The sequence below is a fragment of the Lynx rufus genome, unplaced genomic scaffold (genome assembly GCF_022079265.1).
Source record: "Lynx rufus isolate CCGP_SWC_20201006 ecotype Redwood Valley unplaced genomic scaffold, mLynRuf1.p SCAF_6, whole genome shotgun sequence".
Taxonomy (NCBI): domain Eukaryota; kingdom Metazoa; phylum Chordata; class Mammalia; order Carnivora; family Felidae; genus Lynx; species Lynx rufus.
In genome coordinates, this window is record NW_025814878.1 from 3,577,486 (window position 1) to 3,598,513 (window position 21,028).

At 40.1% G+C, this 21,028-nt stretch overlaps 1 protein-coding gene across 2 annotated transcripts in view; it reads left to right on the forward strand.

Moving 5' to 3' along the window:
* Positions 1–20,356, forward strand: part of SERAC1 (serine active site containing 1) — a 66,341-nt gene extending 45,985 nt beyond the window's left edge. For both annotated transcript variants that reach the window (XM_047102751.1, XM_047102752.1), the window contains 7 exons: positions 9,955–10,105; positions 11,764–11,905; positions 12,909–13,003; positions 14,515–14,612; positions 16,019–16,201; positions 17,357–17,500; positions 18,911–20,356. In XM_047102751.1, the coding sequence (XP_046958707.1) occupies positions 9,955–10,105; positions 11,764–11,905; positions 12,909–13,003; positions 14,515–14,612; positions 16,019–16,201; positions 17,357–17,500; positions 18,911–19,047 (950 nt within the window). In that variant the 3' untranslated portion in view covers positions 19,048–20,356. The remainder of the gene's footprint in view (positions 1–9,954; positions 10,106–11,763; positions 11,906–12,908; positions 13,004–14,514; positions 14,613–16,018; positions 16,202–17,356; positions 17,501–18,910) is intronic.
* The last annotated feature ends 672 nt before the right edge of the window (positions 20,357–21,028 follow it).

Genomic DNA, 21,028 nt, shown 5'->3' on the forward strand with positions numbered 1-21,028 from the left:
AATGTATTTATGAGTATTGTTTCCTTTTTTTCTTGTTTACTGACTTTTTTGGGTTACTTGAATATCTTTTACATTCTGTTCTTTCTCCTGTTTCTGCTTTTTATATATTATTATTTGTGTGTTTTTTTACTTGATGGTATCCTTATCACAGTCTACCTTGAATTAATATGATACCACTTTATCTGTAGTGTGAGATTCTTACAACAGTATAGTTCACTTCCCACCTCTTGCCATCCTTTCTGGTATTGTCTTAATATATTTTACTCCTCCATTATGTTATAGACTTTGTGATACATTGTTGTTATTTTTTAAGAGTCAAAGACTATAAGAAAAAAAGAAAGTGATTTTTGTTTATTTACACATTTATAGTAGTCCTCTCTCTTCCTTCTTTTCCTACATTTACACCTGATACAATTTCCCTACAGCCTAAAGACCTGGGTGTGCTGGACAAATTCTCTCACCTTTCATTTTCTGAAAGTCTTTTACTTTGCCTCTATTTTATTATCCCAGGAAAGAGATTTTCCATGGATAAAGAATTATTTGTTGGCAGTATGTTATTTTTTCTGTCAGCACTTTAAAAATGTCATTCCATTCTCTCCTAACTACCACTGTCTGATGAGAAGTCTCCCATTCCCATTTTCATTCTCCTGTATGTAACTTGTCGTTTTTTTCTCTGGCTTCTTTGAAGTTTTTATGTTTGGTTTTTAGCAGTTTGACTCTGAAGTGCTTGGTTCTTTTTTTATATTTATGCTTCCACTGAGCTGACTGAATCTGTGGGTTGATGTTTTTGATCAGATTTGGAAAATTTCCAACCAGTGCATCTTAAAAAAAATATATATATATATATATATATATATATATACATATATATATATATATATATATATATATATATATATATATATATTGTCCCTTTTTGGTCTATTCTCCTTTTGGGGCCTCAGTATATATATGAGACCTCTTGATTCTGTTCCACAGGTCATTGGGAATCTGTTGATTTCTTTTCAGATATTTTTTTTTCCTCTCTGTGTCTTACTTTGGATAATTTCCATTGACTTATCTTCAGTTTCTTTAATGGTATAGAGCCTTGATCAAATCAGTATTTTATTAAAAAAACAAACCCACACTCTTCCTATAACTGACACTTGGCTCTACCCCAAGTCCTCAGTCCTCTCTGGTGATGTCAACTTGTACTGGACAGTCCACTAAACGCCTTGGTCTCTCAGTCCCTTGCCCTTCTCATCTCTGTCGACTTCCTTCTCTGCTCCTGATTGTCTAGCACTCTGTTCCTGTGCCACACCTTGTCCTTGTCATTGCCTGAAACCGCTGCACTTAACAAGCCAGTGACTCACTTCTGAGCACTACTTCCTCTCGTTCAAGCCTGTGTTTGCACCTGCTGCCACAGGGACTGTTTTTCTTCTCTCCAGGAGTCTATCTCCCTGGCCCCTTTATTTTCTCCCAGCCCATCAGTCCTCTTTCTTCTTCACCTCACTCCTGAGCCAGCATATCCATGCCCTGTGGTCTGTCATTTCCGTAACACACTCTTCAGTGCCCCGGAACTCCCCTCCCCTTCTTTCAGCACACCCTTGCTCAAGACCCCAACACTAGATAAAGCCTACTGTCCGCTTCTTCTGTGGCTGAGCACAGACTCATGGCAGATGGGTCGTCATCTTCAGTATCGCTCAGCAGGCCTTAATATGCTTAGCAATACCTATTTAAGCCCCCTCCACCTTCCTCAGCCCGTTCATATGCTCTATCCCTCTTGGCAGAGGACCTCTCCTACTTCAGTGAGACTGCTGAAATCCTGAAAGGAATTTTCCCTCAGTTTCCCACTACCAAAACCAAACCCGCCTTCTCCTTTTCTGCTCTTGAAAATAGGAGAAGGGACATCTCTTAGGAGACCTCTAACTGTGCCTGGCTCCTGGCTCCTTTCACTGTCTCAGGAATTGCTAGCCTTTCTCGTCTATGTGGTCAGCAGCTCCCTCTCAACAGGACCCTTCCAATCAACACACATTAGGGGGCAATGTGACAAACTAGTCTCAGTACCACATCCCCCTGGTTTTTCAGCCTCTCCTCTACTCTTCCATTTTATGTCTAAACCTTTCAAAGAATTATCTGTACTTCTTTCTGCTCAGCTCCCATTATTTCTGAATATTTCAGTTTGAATTCTGCCGCCCTACCCTGTTTTATTTTTTCTTGAGGTACCTGTAGCTTTACCTGTTCTTGTGTGTGTGTGTGTGCACGCGCACGTGTGTGTGTAAATATTTTTTTGTTGTTGTTTATTTCTGAGACAGAGACAGAGCATGAGTGGGCAGAGAGAAGAGGGAGACACAGAGTCAGAAGCAGGCTCCAGGCTCTGAGCTGTCAGCACAGAGCCCGACGCGGGGCTTGAACTCACAAACCGTGAGATCATGACCTGAGCCGAAGTCAGTCGCTCAATCGACTGAGCCACCCAGGCGCCCCTGTAAATCTTAATAGTATCAGGTCTGTAACTTCTTGTTAAGTTTATTTCAGAGAGAGAAAGAGAGTGCCTGTGATGGTGGATAGGCAGAGAGAGAAAGGGAGAGAGAGAATCCCAAGCAGGCTCCACACTGTCGACACAGAGCCCAATGTGGGGTTCAGTCCCACAAACTGTGAGATCATGACCTGGGTTGAAATCAAGAGTTGGGCACTTAACCAGCTGCACCACCCAGGTACCCCACAGATCTGTAGCTTTTTACCATCCAGATTTACAAAAGTTAAAAAGATGTTGATAATATCCACTGCTGGTGAAGGTGTGTGAAAACTGCTCCTCTGGTACATTGTTGGTGGGGATGTAAATTGATTCAGTTTTTTGATGGGTACTTAGTAGTACCTATTAAAAGAATGTATATACCATTTGAAATAGTAATAATACTACAAGGAGTCTCCTACCTAAATACTCATGAGTGTTATTGAAGATTTGTATATAAAAATGTTTATCAGACAGTTGTTTGCAGTATGGAAAAAATGGAAACAACCCAAATGTCTGCCAGTAGGAATAATGGTTAAATAAACAGTGGTATATTCCATCCATGTTAAATGCTATAGTTAAAAAGAGTAAAGCTGATGTATATGGAGAGCATTCCAAGACACATTGCTGAAGTACACGATCAAGTCATGGAACAGTAGGAATAGTAAGATTCCATTTAGGAAAAAAAAATGCATGTAGAGCCACAGTGTATGTGTATAAATGATAGGTATGCGACTGAATTTTTTAAAAAGGTTTGGAAGGGTGTCCACCAAACTTTTAACCGTGGTTACTTCTGAGGATATACATGGAACTGGGAAATGATGGGAGTGCTAGAGTGGGAATTTGATTATTAAGTGCTATTTTTTAAATATAATTTGTTAATTTGTCAAATTTATTATTAAATTGGCTAACATACAGTGTGTAAAGTGTGCTCTTGGTTTTTGGGGTAGATTCCCATGGTTCATCGCTTCCACAACACCCAGTGCTCATCCCAACAAGTGCCCTCCTCAATGCCCATCACCCATTTTCCCTCCCCGCCCCATCAACCCTCAGTTGTTTAAGAGTCTCCTATGGTTTGCCTCCCTCCCTCTCTGTAACTATTTTTTCCCCTTCCCCTCCCCCACGGTCTTCTGTTAAGTTTCTCAAGATCCACATATGAGTGAAAACATATGATATCTGTCTTTCTCTGACTGACTTAGCATAATACCCTCCAGTTCCATCCATGTTGCTGCAAATGGCAGGATTTCATTCTCATTGCCAAGTATTATTCCATTGTATATATCAACCACATCTTCTTTATTGATTCATCAGTTGATAGACATTTAGGCTCTTTCCATAGTTTGGCTATTGTTGAAAGTACTGCTATAAACATTGGGGTACATGTGCCCCTATGCATCAGAACTCCTGTATCCCTTGGGTGAATTCCTAGCAGTGCTACTGCTGGGTCATAGGGTAGGTCTATTTTTAACTTTTTGAGGAACCTCCACACTGTTTTCCAGAGCAGCTGTACCAGTTTGCATTCCCACCAACGGTGCAAGAGGGTTCCCATTTTTCCACATCCTCGCCAGCATCTGTTGTTTCCTGAGTTTTTAATTTTAGCCACTCTGACCAGTGTGAGGGGCTATCTCAGTGTGGTTTCGATTTGTATTTCCCCGATGAGGAGTGACGTCAAGCATCTTTTCATGTGTCTGTTGGCCATCTGGATGTCTTCTTTGGAAAAGTGTCTAGTCATGTCTTCTGCCCATTTCTTCACGGGATTATTTGTTTTTTGGGTGTTGAGTTTGGTAAATTCTTTCTAGATTTTGGATACTAACCCTTTATCCAATATGTCATTTACAAATATCTTTTCCCATTTCGTTGGTTGCGTTTTAGTTTTGTTGATTGTTTCCTTTGCAGTACAGAAGCTTTTTATCTTGATGAGGTCCCAATAGTTCATTTTTTCTTTTAATTCCTTTGCTTTTGGAGATGTGTCAAGCAAGAAATTGCTGTGGCTGAGCTCAGAGATATTTTTTTCCTGCTTTCTCCTCTAGGGTTTTGATGGTTTCCTGTCTCACATTCAGGTCTTTCATCCATTTTGAGTTTATTTTTGTGAATGGTGTAAGAAAGTGGTCCAGTTTCGTTCTTCTGTTTGTTGGTGTCCAGTTCTCCCAGCACCATTTGTTAAAGAGACTTTTTTCCATTGGATAGTCTTTCCTGCTTTGTCAAAGATTAGTTGGACATACATTTGTGGGTCCAATTCTGGGTTCTGTATTCTATCTCATTTGTCGATGTGTCTGTTTTTGTGCCAATACTATACTGCCTTCATGATTACAGCTTTGTAGTAGAGGCTAAAGTCTGGGATTATGGTGCCTCCCGCTTTGGTTTTCTTTTTCAATATTACTTTGGCTATTCGGGGTCTTTTGTGGTTCCATACAAATTTTAGGATTGTTTGTTCTAGCTTTGAGAAGAATGTCAGTGCAATTTTGATTGGGAATGCATTGAATGTGTAGATTGCTGTGGGTAGTATTGACATTTTAACAGTATTCTTCCAATCCATGAGCATGGAATGTTTTTCCATTTCTTTGTCTCGTCTTCAATTTCCATCATAAGTTTTCTATAGTTTTCGGCATACAGATCTTTTACATCCTTGGTTAGGTTCATTTCTAGGTATTTTATGGTTCTTGGTGCAATTGTAAATGGGATCAATTTCTTGATTTCTCTTTCTGTTGCTTCTTTATTGGTGTATAGAAATGCAACTGATTAATGTATATTGATTTTGTACCCTGCGACTTTGCTGAATTCATGGTATCAGTTCTAGCAGCCTTTCGGTGGAGTCTTTCGGGTTTTCCATGTAGAGTATCATGTCGTCTGCAAAAAGTGAAAGTTTGACTTTTTCTTTGCCAATTTTGATGCCTTTGATTTCATTTTGTTGTCTGATTGCTGATGCTAGGATTTCCAACACTATGTTAAACAACAGTGGTGAGAGTGGACATCCCTGTTGTGTTCCTCATTTCAGGAGGAAAGCTCTCAGTTTTTTCCTACTGAGGATGATATTAGCTGTGGGCTTTTAATATATGGCTTTTATGATGTTTAGGTATGTTCCTTCTATCCCGACATTCTTGAGGGTTTTTATTAAGAAAGGATGCTGTATTTTGTCAAATGCTTTTTCTGCATCGATTGACAGGATCCTATGGTCCTTATCCTTTCTTTTATTAATGTGACGTATCACATTGATTTGCGAGCATTGAATCAGCCCTGCAGCCTGGGAATGAATCCCACTTGATCATGGTGAATAATTCTTTTTATGTGCTATTGAATTCAATTTGTTGAGAATTTTTGCATCTGTGTTCATCAGGGATATTGGCCTGTAATTCTCCTTTTTTGTGGGGTCTCTGTCTGGTTTGGGAATGAAAGTAATGCTGGCTTCATAGAATGAGTCTGGAAGTTTTCCTTCCATTTCTATTTTTTGGAACAGCTTGAGAAGGATAGGTATTAACTCTGCTCTAAATGTCTGGTAGAATTCCCCTGGGAAGCCATCTGGCCCACGACTCTTATTTGTTAGAAGATTTTTGATAACTGATTGATTCAATTTCTTCACTACTTATGGGTCTGGGTCTGTTCAAATTTTCTATTTCTTCCCATTTGAGTTTTGGTAGTGTATGGGTGTCTAGGAATTTGTCTATTTCTTCCAGGTTGTCCAGTTTGCTGGCATATAGTTTTTCATAGTATTCTCTGATAATTGTATTTCTGGGGGATTGGTTCTGATAAGTCCATTTCCATTCGTGATTTTATCTATTTGGGTCCTCTCTCTTTTCTTTTTGAGACGTCTGGCTAGGGGTTTATCAATTTTGTTTATTTTTTCCAAAAACCAGCTCTTAGTTTCATTGATCTGTTCTACTGTTTTTTGGATTCTATATTGTTTATTTCTGCTCTTATCTTTATTATTTCTCTTCTTCTGGTCTTGGGGTTTCTTTGCTGTTCTGCTTCTAGTTCCTTTAGTTGTGCTATTAGATTTTGTATTTGGGATTTTTCTTGTTTCTTGAGATAGGATTGGATTGCAATGTATTTTCCTCTTAGGACTGCCTTTGCTGCATCCCAAAGGGTTTGGGCTGTCATGTTTTCATTTTCATTTGTTTCCCTATATTTTTTAATTTCTTCTTTAATTGCCTGGTTGACCCATTCATTCTTTAGTAGGGTGTTCTTTAACCTCCATGCATTTGCAGGTTTTCCAAACTTTTTCCTTTAGTTGATTTCAAGTTTCATAGCACTGTGATCTGAAAATGTGCATGGTATGATCTCAATTCCTTTACATTTATTGAGGGTTGTGTTTTGACCCAGTATGTGATCTATCTTGGAGAATGTTCCATGTGCCCTCGAGAAGAATGTGTATTCTTTTGCTTTAGAATGAAAAGTTTTGAATATATCTGTTAAGTCCATCTGGTCCAGTGTATCATTCAGGACCATTATTTCTTTACTGATTTTCTGCCTAGATGATCTGTCCAATATATGGCCTCTGACTGGCGGGCACAGGCAGTCTTTGTCCTTTAAATGGTTATTTATATACCGTCTTCCCACAGCACTCCAGGGAGGGGATTGCTTTCTCCCACTGTGGACTGTGCCTCCGAACTAGGTACCGAGCCAGGGGCTGGCTCTCCTTCTCCCCAGTTGCGCAAACAGGGCAGCTGGCCCCAGTCCTGAGAAAGCCCCGCAGTTAGAGATTGGATCTTTGTCCATCCTGGTCTGTGGTTTTTCTCTTGTCCGGATACAGTCCTACACTTCCCCAGACTCTCTTCTGCAGAAGGGGATCCCTCCCATCCGTGCCTACCTGCCTGTTTTGTCACCTCTCTCAGTTCGCTATCATGCACCTGTGGCCTGCCAGGTTGTCCCTGTGGGCCCCTGGAGATGGAATCTGTCACTCTGCAGCCCAGACTCTTGGAATTCAAAGTCCTTTGGTCTCAACACTGCTGTGTTTGAGGGACGAGGGAACTTTGGGTCCCCCTACTTTTCCGCCATGTTGATTTCCCGTTATTAAGTGCTATTTTTAAACAATTGCTTTTATAACGAACATGTATTCAGATGTCACAGAATTTAGAAGAATTGAATCTTAAAGATACAAGTTTTCCAAGGGACATTTGATGTTTTATAAAAGGTGAAGCATCTCAGGCATTGTGAAAATACTTTGTCAACTAAAAAAAGCCATAGAAATGGCTTGCACCTTGCTTTCTGTTGCGTTTCCTTTCTTGGGACTCCATTAAAAATAAAGCCATCTTTTTGAATGTATACCAGTAATATACCTGTGTATCTCTATAGGTAGAATTTCAAAACATTCTTATATTGTTATTATAAAGCATTCTTGAGAACATTTTGAAGGGACATTTTTTTTTAATGTTACAAATTTGAATATTGTTAAAAAATGATGATTCGGTCTGAGACTTCTTTTGGGTTATTAAATACTGGCCTCCTATCATCACACTGATCCTTAACACTTTTGCCACGGAGCGTGGGAGGAGGACATGGGGACAGCTGAGTGCCTGCTGGGCTTGGTATGTGCAGTTTTTATTTGGATTTATTTATTAGAACCTTCTTCCAGCCCAAGTAACTTGACTGAGGTTCCACAGCAACGGTAGGGGACAGAAATTTTAAGCCCAAATCTCTCTGCCCTCAAGGTCCATGTTGTATTATTTTAAGTTATATAAATAACATGTGAATAGATTCTCCTGGTAAATAACTTCAGAGAACATAGAGCAAAAAAGTTAAACCCACCTTTTTACGGAGCCCTCCCCAACCCAACTCCCTCCTATGAGGTGATGACTAGGCACCAAACTAGGTGCCTTTATAGGTGTGTGTGTGTGCATGCATGGGCGTGTGTTTACATGCACTTCCATACATATTTATGTGCAAAAAGTGTCATGTTTTAAGTACCAAAAACATGAAAAATAAATGAAGCCATATTGCACATAGTATGGCTTTGTGTCTCTTTAAAAAATAATGTTTTGGGGGCACCTGGCTGGTTCAGTCAGTACAGCATGTAACTCTTGATCTCCAGGTTGTGAGTTTAAGCCCCACGTTGGGTATAGAGATTACCTAAATAAATAAACTTAAAAAACAACCCATACTGTAGCCATATTGTAGTATAATCCTATGTTGTTGAAGAAAAAAAGTGCATTATAAAGTATATAGCATGTATATATTAGGGGCACCTGGCTGGCCCAGTTGCTGGAGCCAACTCTTGATCTCTGGGTCTTGAGTTTGAGCCCTATGTCGGGGGTAGAGTTAACAAAAAAAAAAGGTCATTGAGAAGTCAAATAGCTGTCAAATACTGTGAATCTCTGAGCCGAGAAAAAAACGTTTCCTTCCTGAACCCCATGTTTTACAGACTTTCATATATCAAGCACTATTACTTTTTTAATATTCTTTTTTTAAATTGAAACCTAATGTACAGTGTTATATTAGTTTCAGTTGTACAATATGATTCACCCATTGTACGTTACTCAGTGCTTATGATAAGTGTCCTCTTTATCCCCTTAACCTGTTTCTCCCATCCCCCCACACCCTCCCCTCTGGCAACCATGTTTGTTCTCTATAGCTAAGTCTTTTTTTTTAGTTTGTCTCTTTTTTCTGTTTTCGTTTCTTAAATTTCACATATGAGTGAAATCATATAGTATTTGTCTCTGACTTATTTCAATTAGCAGGATACCCTCTAACTGCAGCCATGTCATTGCAAATGGCAAGATTCTTTTTTTTTTTTTTTTTAAGGCTAGGCAATATTCTGCATATATACCACATCTTCTTTATCCACTTATCTGTGGATGGACACTTGAGTTGTTTCCATATCTTGCCCTTCCATATTATAAATAATTCAGTATACATAGGAGGACCTATGTCTTTTTGAATTAGTGTTTTTGTTTCATTTGGGTAAATACCCAGTAGAGGAATTACTAGATCCTATGGTAATTCTATTTTTAATTTTTTGATGAACCTTCGTACTGTTGTCCACATTGGCTATACCAGCTCACATTCCCACCAAGGTTCCTTTTTTTTTCCCCATCATTGCCAATACTTGTTATTTCTAAGCAAGCTCATTATAAAGAAATCATTTCTTATGTGCGTTAAACACTGCTAATGTGACTGACAATCAGGATGAAATAACTAGTATTAAAATTACTGAGTTTAATAATTCTTGCTGAAAGCAAAATACCCTATTTTCTTAGTAATTGCAACTTTTGTTAGATTTTCTAAATAAAGAAAATGGCTCTTAAACCCCTACCTTCTTTGAGACCTCCTATAGAGGAGAGGGTACCTGGCTTGGGACATGACGTGCTGTGGGACCCAGAGGACCTTAGGGCAGAATGGAGTTGGAGTAGTCGCTCTTTTCTGTGAGACAGACGCTGGAGTCTGCCTTTCTCCTGTTATTTTCAGCCAGAAACCGCTCATAGTCTGAGATGGAGTAGCGTCGGCATTTAGGAGCTTGTTCTTCTCACCAGGTTGGGTTTCCATACTGGCAGAAGCAATGAAGTCTCCCCGCATAATGGAGGCCTCACATGCCGCCAGAACCCTGGCTAATCTGGACCGAGAGACCATGCGAGAAAAATACCAGGACGGCGTGTACGTACTACACCCCCAGTATCGCACAAGGTAAGAAAGCAAATGGTGTCGCTTTGTCTCCTGTGGGGAGGTAAAGCCTAGAGGGCTTATCTTTTTATTTTGTTTCTGCGTAATTTAGATGTTAAATGCCTTACAGATAATCCTGATAACCTTATATACTGACTCCACTTGTCCATAATAACCTCAGAGAATTGCAGGCTGTCATGAAAATATGGAACTGGCTAAATTACCAGCGTGATTTTACACCAAGGGCCAACCTTCAGTAAGATAGTGTTCACCTCTTGGAGTGTGGCCCGCTTGAGTTTTGTAATGTGGGTTGTTTGTTTCACTGCTGGGTTCTTGGAGATCTGAGTTAATAGCTGATTAGGATTGTAGAGGTTGATTTGCATGGAAGGAGATAGGACACTCTATGCAGGCAATCCTATTAGTCTGGTTCTGGAACTCAAAAGGACTGCAGAAAGTTTATGCAAGTTATAAAATCATGCACTAGAAGGAAGAAGTTGTAATAAATTTGACTCCTACTCCTCAAGGTTATATCTGGTCACCATTTCCAGTTGTATCATTGCTGAGATCGTAAATATAGAAAGGACCACAATGAAAAACTTACATATTTCTGGGATTTTTGTCAGGCACTTTATGTATTTATTTAGAATTTTTTTTAAAGTTTTTATTCATTTATTTTGAGAGAGGGGGAGAGAGAATCCCAAGCAGGCTCCCTGCTGTCAGCGCAGAGCCCTTTCGCAGGGCTCGATCTCACAGAACCCTGAGATCATGACCTGAGCTGAAATCAAGAGTCAGACCCTTAACCAATTGAGCCATCCAGGTGCCCCTTGTCAGGCACTTTAAAATAATACCTCAGAGGAGTGCCTGAGTAGCTCAGTCAGTTAAGCATCTGATTTCGGCTCAGGTCATGATCTCCTGGTTTGTGGGTTTGAGTCCTGTGTCAGGCTCTGTGCGGACAGCTCAGAGCCTGGAGCCTGCTTTGGATTCTGTGTTCTCCCTCTCTCTCTGCCCCTACCCTGCTCACACTCTGTCTCTCTCTCTCTGAAATAAATAAACATTAAAAAAAAATAATACCTCAGAAAATAGCAAAAACATTTAATTGAAAAATGGATTGCCTGGATAATTCCAATTTATAAACAAATAATATGGAAATGTATTTTATATGTATTGCATAATTGTGTGGGTACCATAAATAACTTACAAGTCATACGCTATGTCCAGTTTTTAAAAATGTCCTGAAGACAATAAATTACCTTAAAATCCCATTTCTGCTAAACATTTCCCTTGATAAGTTTTAAAAAATCTCTCATGCATACTCAATTTGAAACTACACTAACTTAATTTCTTAAATACTTTTATTGATTTGTGGAGTATTCTCATGAAATTCTTCGGAGGGCAGTCTATGACATATGTTGCTTCATTGGTCACCAAACTTATTCCAGTTGACTTTGGTTGGTCTACTGGCTGGATCTGTGTCCACTTTTATCGAGTAGCAAGCACGCTCCGGGTCTCTGTGCCCAGACTCCTTACAGGGATCCTCAGCGCACCTGTGCTTACACGGCCTGCCTTCGTGGTTTTATCTGCCGTCATGTAAGCTTGCTAAGCACCATCCACAGAGTGCCGTGTAGATTCTTTCCCAAGCAGTAATGCGTTTATTCTTCTTTTTGAAACTCTCTCCCCCTCAGTCAGCCCATTAAAGCAGATGTCCTTTTTATTCATGGCCTTATGGGAGCAGCATTCAAAACATGGCGCCAGCAGGACAATGAGCAGCTTTTAACTGAAAAGATTTTAGAGGACGATGCCAGGTATACAACATGTTGGCCTAAGGTAAGGAAGTGCTGACTTTGGTTAGGCCACCTTCTTCATGACACATTGGTGTCTCCAGCTGTCAGGGCCTCATTGTGATTTGCTTATTTTTCTCTTTCTACTGGGATTTTTCTTCCATGCAGATTTTCTGTTCCTTGGGGACATTCGTAGTATATTCCTGAACAGCTCGGCTTGTCACCCTGCCTTCTGTTGTGTAATTTCTGATCAGGGTGTGGGCTATAACTCTCAAGGAGTATTTCACTAAGTTAAAAAATGGGTGAGGGCCAGTATTTGTTCACTCCTATTAAAAATATAACCCATAACATATTCATAATAGTTAGCTAGTTCTGTGACTTTAATAATTATAAAAACAGAAATACTTTGAAGAAATAATTCTACTTTGGATTTCCTTGATGACATTTCTTCTGAGAGCCTTAACTCTGAGATGAATGCGTCCAGTGGAATATACCTAAAGTTTAGTGAACACGGTTGTTGCACACGTGCAGTTTCTTGGGCTTTGTCCCACCATGGCTTCCTCACCTTCACAGAGGCTTATCCCGCAAAGAATGGTTTGCACTTGGTCTCTAGCAACACTGAAGTACGATAGACCCTGGGTCCACAGACAACTGTGACTCAATTAGTATCTCTGAGTTCCAGGTCAGATCTTCCACCGTCATATTCTCTGTGCTGAGATCATAACTTTCTATTAAGTGCTCTCCAAAATCTAATTTGATCTGGATTCCAAGAACTCCTTGCTTTTGGCTATAGTGCATTAAAATTGAGAATATGTTCTGGAAACTTGCATTGGCCTTATGCTTATAAATATTGGTGCCACCTTGTGACCAGAGACATAAAAAGATAAAACATTGGAACTGGTTTTCTAGTCACCTTTAACCTTTATTCTAATGCTATGTTTATTAGTCGTCAGTATTACAGTGACCTTTAGTTACAGGTGTCAGTTACTAGGAAATAACTGAAGCAGTGGAAATTCATATATGTTCTTTTGTACCTTTTAATTATATAGACATGGTTGGCAAGAGACTGTCCTGCTCTCCGAATTATATCTGTGGAGTATGACACCAGCCTGAGCGACTGGAGAACGAGGTGCCCGATGGAAAGGTAACAGAGGAAGCTGTGGGCTGGGAGGAAGGGCCAGGGTCCAGGCCACAAGTGGACCTTCTGGGGTGGGGAGAGGGGCTTTAGCTTTTGATGTCACAGACAGAATTTTATTATGAAAACCCTAGCCTTTTTTCTCTTCCTTCTAGAAGGAGTTAGTAATATATAAACAATGAAATAGTATAAGGCTTAGATACAGCGTCAATGTTGGATTCCTAAAGTGGTTCATTTGTAACTATTCTCATAGTAAGGACCAGTGGATTCTATAGCAAAATCTCCTTTACTCTCAGAAGTAAACATGAAGCTTTTTCCTTTCGTGTTCACAAGTATATTGACTAAAGGAAGCAAAGAAAAAGATGCTGAGCATTATAGGCTCCTGGTGTCACTTGTAGGTCACATGTGCTGACTGTATATACATGAAGGAGCCCTGGACCTCTTGGCTCCGGGACCAAGACTGTAGCTGATTGTACCTTTGACCCACTGTGTGATCAATAAGCCATCTAACTTGTCTGGGAGGCTTGGTCTGCAAATTGAGAGAGTTGGTCGGAATCACTGTTACCAAACTGATTGGCACTGGTGAATGGCCCCCACTTAGGTGCCAGAGAAGTGTTCTGAGGGCCAGTGGGCAAGAGCTCAAGGGTCCTTCCCCATTTCACCTGGAGGAACTCTGACAAACCTTTATTGCAAGGAAAGGATTCTATATCTATAGTTTATTTTTATTAAAAAAAAAATTTCTTTTTAATGTTTTTATTTATTTTTGAGGCAGAGAGAGACAGAGCATGAGTGGGTTAGGGGCAGAGAGAGAGGGAGACACAGAACTCGAAGCAGGCTCCAGGCTCTGAGCTGTCAGCACAGAGCCCGACCCAGGCCTCAAACTCACGGACCGTGAGATCATGACCTGAGCTGAAGTCGGACGCTCAACCGACTGAGCCACCCAGGCACCCCTAGATAAACAGTTTAAAACTACCAGAATACATAGTTTTGAAGTTCCCTTTTTGTTTGAAAATTACTTTGAATTTTCTGATTCTGATAGCTTTCTGGTATTTCTAAATAACCAAAATGACGAAAGCTTAATGTTTGCAGCATAAATACAAGTAGAACTAACCAGCAATGGCAGGTGACCACATAGGTGAACTCACAAGAGACAACATGGTGTTATTTTCAGGCCACATAATGAGAAAGGACACACATCCTAAGTGGTGGTAGCAGTTGGTGCGAGACCCGAGCTTGACTTGTAAAAATTGCCACACGCATATTAGATGCTCAAACCCTGCTTGTTGAGTAAACGAGTGGTCTGTTCTGGGCCTAGATATTCCCAGTTATGCCAGTGTGACTAAGAAATGGGAAATGAGCAGTTGTAGAAATCAAGCAGAGAGAATAGGGGTATTCCTGACCCCAAAATGTAGTGTATGATATTGGCCCAAAAAAGTTCTTGTCTTAAACAATTGGAGAATAAAATTTGTGGCGGGGAGGCAGTAGCCCCATGTTATTCCTGCTGGTTTCTTTTCGTTCAGGAAGTCCATTGCATTCAGGAGCGACGAGCTTCTGAGGAAGCTCAGAGCTGCTGGTGTTGGGGACAGGCCAGTCATTTGGGTGTCACACAGCATGGGAGGTAAGTACATTTCATCTTTGTGAAGCCAGTGCTGTGAGGCTGTTACCCCAGCTGTTTCACTTAACACTGGCCCTTTCCCCCCAAATTAACGTTTTTGGCTGTGGCTAAGTTTTTAAATTACTCTCCTCTCTTTCCCTGCTATTTGTTTTTCTACAAGGGGACCACAAGGAACAGGAGTTTGACAACATCATGATCTCATGTAGTGAGAATCAGTAAACAGCAGAAGCAGTCTATGGCTTCTATAAGCCTGACCTATAAATATCCCTCAGCATTCCTGGCTGGTCCTTGTGCTCCCCACTTCCCTGCACCCCCAACCACTGCGGAGCCCACAGCCCCAAGCCTGCTGAAGGGGAGGTGTGATGGCATCTGGGACCTGGTGTAGGCTTGCTAAGCAACATCCCCTGCCCCTCCCAGCCCACTCCCCACCCCCTTTCTCTGCGAGTTTTCACCAGCTGCCCTGCAATGGGCCTTGTTGCAGCCTCTGACCTCGTTTATCTGATGAAACGCTCAGGATTGCAGACTCAGAGTTGGGGCTTTTTCTCAGAGAAAGGAAGATGTAGCCGTTTGTGTCCGCAGAGGTCTACTGTCACCATCTAAGTGACCTTTGTGTTGCATCATCAGCTTCAAGCCCAGGGTAGGAGGACAGAAGAGATGGTGCCTTCCTGGGTGCATTTGCCTACGGAAGGTTTGTTTTCCTTGGGGGTCAAGCTTTAGGGGACTCTCTTTTGAATATTAGTACTGTCCTCATGGTGTGGCCGTTAGTGGGTCACTGTGGGCAGGATGGGGAGACTAGTACTGCACATGTACTTCATTGATGGACACCCCAAATAGCAATGCCCGGCACTCCTTCTGTGGGACAGTGCATCCTGTGGTAGAAGATCTGCATTTCAGGTGAGTTTGTAGAATCTTACCTGTTTGTAGGCTTGTGTTCTATACAGTTGGCCCTGGAATAGCATGAGGACTAGGGGCACTAACCCCTGCATAGTCAAAAATCTGCATATAACTTCTGACTCCCCCAAAACTTAGCTACTGACAGCGTACTGTTGACCAGACGCCTTACTGATAACGGTCAATAAATATGTTTTGTGTATGTATACCGTACTGTATTCTTACAATAAATAAGATCATGAGAAGATATATTAACAGTACTGTACGAAATCCATTATGAGTGGACCTGTACGTTCAAACCATGCTGTTAAAGGAACATCTGTATTCTACATTATCAAGTGCTAATATTTTAAAGCCCTGTCTGTTGGACTATAGAGAATTGTTTAAACTTTTAAAAGAAACATCTCTTTTTGTGTATATGTTCCCTACCACCACCCCCCGCCCCACTTTTTTTTTTTTTTTTAGAATAATGGAAGGAAGAAAAACAGCTCATGCATTCTTTTTCTTTGTACAACTAGGTCTTCTTGTCAAAAAGATGCTGTTGGAAGCCTCTAAGAAGCCAGAAATGAGTACTGTTATAAACAATACCAGAGGAATAATTTTTTATAGCGTCCCTCATCATGGATCCCATCTGGCTGAATACTCTGTTAATATTCGCTATCTTCTCTTTCCCTCCTTGGAAGTCAAAGAACTCAGCAAGGGTAATATTACCTTCTGTCACGAAGGGAATTGGGATTGTATTACAATATTAGTTATACAGGACAAGGAGGAAGAAAGTGTCTAACTTGGCTATATTATCCCATTTTATTATTTGCACTTGGTCTTAGCCAAAAGGCCAAGAAGTGATCCCATTTTATTATTTGTATACAAATCATGTTTAGACTGTCATAGAAAATTTTTAGTTTAGGCTTGATTTTTCTTTGATACTTTCCCTTAAGCCATTATTTGCTCAAATATAACAATTTTAATACTATCTTAAATATTTAAAATTTTAAGTATTATTCCAAATTACCAACGAACTGCTTTTTTCCATGAGTTCAGAAGGTCAACTTATTAAGACGTAAACAAAGTTTTAAGATTTTCAGGATAGTAATTATAATGTACTATCTTTACTTTGATTGATAAGCATTTTCTCTTTTTCTGGAACACCTATTGATCATTTTGGAGCCCCTGGTGAGCCTTAATATATCACTTGTCTTTTTGTTCAGATTTGCTCTCCTGCTTTATGGAGAGTTACTTCATCTTCTAAACCTTCTATTGAACTTTATTTTTGGCAGTTGTTTTATTTTCCACAAACTCTTTCTTGTTCTCTGATTCTTTTGAAATCATTTTAACGATACTAATTCGAGGTTTTTCTTAAAGTTCTTTTCTGTTTCTTCACTGAGTTCTGTGTCTTCTGTGCCCAGGTTTTTTCCCCCCCCTTTCTTTTCTTTTTGTTCACCAGGTCTGTCTCTTTTAGGTTGTAGGGTATCTTCTAGGATATGGTCTGTCCTGGTTGCCTTTTCCTAGTTGAGGGTGGGGGACAGGCATTCTGTGATTAGAGACAGGCTCTGTTGATGGGAGGTTGGGCTTTAGGGTGAAGGTGCCAGCCAGCACACTGAGGGACCCCTCAGTCCCACATACCACATTGCCCTACATACTTCCAGTCAGCCAGTAACATGTGGAACCTCTCCCTCTGCCTGCTGGCCTCTGTCAGTTCTGGGGTGGCTTTAACTCTTTAGTCTCATCTTAAAGGCTTCTTGGGAAGGAGAAAATAAGCCACGAACTTTCATCAGGACCCTAATTTTCTCTTTAGTACATTTTATTATGAATTGGGTAAACAATTTGTCACAGTCTTGTTTTCTGTAATTTTACAGATTCTCCTGCACTTAAAACACTACAGGATGACTTTCTGGAGTTTGCTAAAGACAAAAACTTCCAGGTGCTGAATTTCGTGGAAACACTGCCAACTTACATTGGTAGCATGATTAAACTGCATGTGGTACCTGTGGAATCAGCAGGTATTCACTCTTGTGAAATTTGTTCCCTATGAGATGCCTAGTTGGTGGTACCTATATTTAATCAGAAGCAACCCGTTTTTATGTTCAGCTTCTCAGCTAAGGAGACAGTTTTAAGAAGATCTAGATTCTATGATTCTTTTCAGCTATAGATTAAAATTTCTCTGCCAACATACAACCTTGGCATTACTCCTCTCCATCCCTGCATTTAACTGACTAGCTGGCCAGGGTCCATTGGCTACTTCTAACTTAGCCATAACCAGTGAGCTCTGTCGCATGAAAGTAAGAATACAGAGCCCTTCTGTCAGAACGAAAGGAGCATTTCATTTAACAGACTGATGATTGATTTGTTAAAGGTTTCTACATGCAGCTAAAAGTTTGGAAGCTTTAGTAAATGGAGGATTGTATTTTTTTTAGTTTTTTCCATTGGAATCTTAGATGGGGAATATTCAAACACCAGTTTTTGTGTTTTTGTTTTTTTTTTTTACAATACTGGAAATAACCAATACCTGTTACTATGGTGTATTATAATGTATCACAGGCTCTTTGAGGGTAGGGCCCAAATCTTAATTCTCTTTATAGCCTCCGATATTACTCTGTATGTAGTATATAACCCACACATTTCCCTTCTTGAACCAGTTTTCCCTCACCTGGTCAACTGGATCACCTCTGATACAGGGCTGGGTGCTCTCTGGTGGTATTTGGCCATACTGAGGGCTCTCAGGGACAGTGTGGATCTGGAGTGTCTGGCAGATGGTTCTTCAGCCTGTATAACAAGTTTTGTCCTAAGTCCATTATGTATTGAGCCTAAAGAGACTTTACCGAAAAGTAATACCCCATAGGGTGAGGAGTTCATGGGTTGAAGAACTTACAAAAAGGACTTTGGAACTAGGACCTCTTGTCACTTCCAGCTAGGTGGACTTTGTTAGGCTGAAACGTCAGAAACTCTACTAGATCTCTCAAGCACTAAATCTCTTACCCTGGTAGAGTGAAAGATGGATCCCATGTGAGACGTTCCCATTCTTGTCAGGATAAGGGAGCTCGTTATGAAGTATAACAACATAAACTCTAGAAAAAGAGGTGGTTAAAAGAACCGTGGAATAATTTAGTAATAACATGCAAATATATAAAGGTTTTGAGGATGATACTACTCGGGTTCTGTTCACTGTTAGCAAGTAGGCCAGAACACATAAATTCTACAAAGAGTTTATGAAAAGCATAAAATTATACCTGAGAATCCATTCTCATGTGATTAGTCACATGTAGTTTAGCAATGGTCACACTTCTGGTTCCTTTATCTTTTTAGAGTCCATTAGTACCACCAAATCACATTTGGAACCACCCAACTGTCCTCGTTCAGTATTGACAGGGGAAGCCTCTATTTTTAGATTTTGACATTTTTGTTTTCTTCAGATTTAGGCATTGGAGATCTAATTCCTGTGGATGTTGACCATTTGAACATTTGTAAGCCAAAGAAAAAAGATGCTTTTTTATACCAGCGTACCTTACAATTCATCTGTGAAACTTTAGCCAAAGATCTTGAAGACTGACCGTTATCTTCTTCCATTTTGCAAGAAATTTGGTGTTCTCTTTCTCTTTTAAAGCTCTAAGCAATCATGCAAACATATTCCCTATGGCATCACTGTGGTCTGAAGCATGTTGCAGGCAACAGCCTATTCTCATTTCATGCACTGAAAAGCACAAACCTAAAGTGGCAAAGAATGAAGGGCTAGACTGGATTCTTTTGATTTAAAAGAAATTCCATGTGCACTAGCTTATGTTTTGCAGCGTTGGCCCTGGTGCAGAGAGCAAGCTGCTACGGACAGAGACTGCCTTTTGTCATCTGTGACTGTCTCCAGCTCATACCAGGAGGAACACTGATGGTTTCTCAAGGGAGAGCAATCATCACCTTCCATAAAAATGCCATTTGGAGAGTACCTAGACTAGAGAGGAGACTGAACTATGGAATATAATATATAGAATATAAATATTTTTTGTTCTGGGTTTCCATGTGCTGTAAATTTAAAAATATATATCCGTGTAAACCTTTGTCTAACATTAACTGTCAGACTTGTCATCCATGGGCAGTTCCTTACAAGTTTTTATTTTCATATTGCTGAGAACAAATAATTCTCTTTTTAAAAGAATTGTAGCCTCTAGTAATTCTTTCCAGATTGCAGCTACCTATACTTGTAATTTTTCCCAGATAAGGATAAAGTAGCTAATCCATTATATATATATATATATCAGCAGTACTTAGTATGAAGATTCTCTGATTCTCTTTAGCTAAGTAACATAGACCTTTCTTTCATGCTCATTTGAAAGTTGCATCAATTGACCTTGAGCATGTAAGAAATATGAAATCACGTTAATGACTTTTTAGTTTTAAATAACAGCATTAAGATAGAAATCGCGTAATATTGATCCTTTTAAATATACAGTTGATTTTTAGTGTATATACAGAGTTGTACGACCCTCCCCACTATGTAATTTCAGAACGTTGCATCATCCCCCAAATTAACTCTATACCCATTAGCAATCACTACTCACCTCCTTTCCCTTCAGCTCCTGCCAAACACTAATCTACTCCCTCTATGGATTTGCGTATTATGGACATTTCATATAAATGGAATCATACAATGTGTGGCCTCTGTGTCTGCCTTCTTTTAGCATAATGTTTTCAAGGTTCATGTATGATGTAGCATGTATCAGTACTTCATTCCTCTTTATGGTCAAATAATGTTCAATTGTGTGGAGATATACATTTGTTTATGCATTCATTGGCTGATGAATATTTAGGTTCTTTTCACTTTTTGGCTATTATGAATAATGCTGCTGTAAACACGTACAAGTTTTTATGTGGACATATGTTTTCCATTCTCTTGGATATAAGGAGTGGAATTGCTGGGTCCTTTTAAACCTATCTTTAGCATTTTGAAGATGGTAGACATTTGTAGAATGGGATAACCAAAGCTAAAACTATAAAGTACAGCATCTGAAGGTAAACTCAGGTCACTGGTAAACTCTCAACATGTAATTATGAACCAACCTAACAAGTGACTTAACCACTTGTTTTATTATGTAGATACGGTGAATGTAAGGATGAGCTAGCAATGGTAAGCTGACAATAAATACTAGCTAAGGGAGATCGATTTGCAGCTCTTAAAAGCTGCAGCCTGAGGCTCAGACTTCTAATTCAGCACACCTCTAGAGGCTGACTGTGATCCTCCATGGAGACTGGGGAGGCAGATGGGAACCATATCTGCATTCTCCCTCTGGCCCATTTTAAGTCCCTGGTGTTTCCCTGGGAGAACCTTGCAAGCCAGTGCCCTGGCTTTTGTGGCTGCTACCCAGAGAATGCACCCCTCAATTGCTGGGCTCTGGTGGCCAGCAGGGCTTGTGTTTGCGGGTCCCTCAGGACTACAACAAACACAGAAACCAGTCAGGGCTCAGCACAGGCAGAAACCCCCATCTTGCAGTCTTCCCCTAGAAAAAGTCTATTTACATACTTTAAAAGCCCAGCTTCCAGTC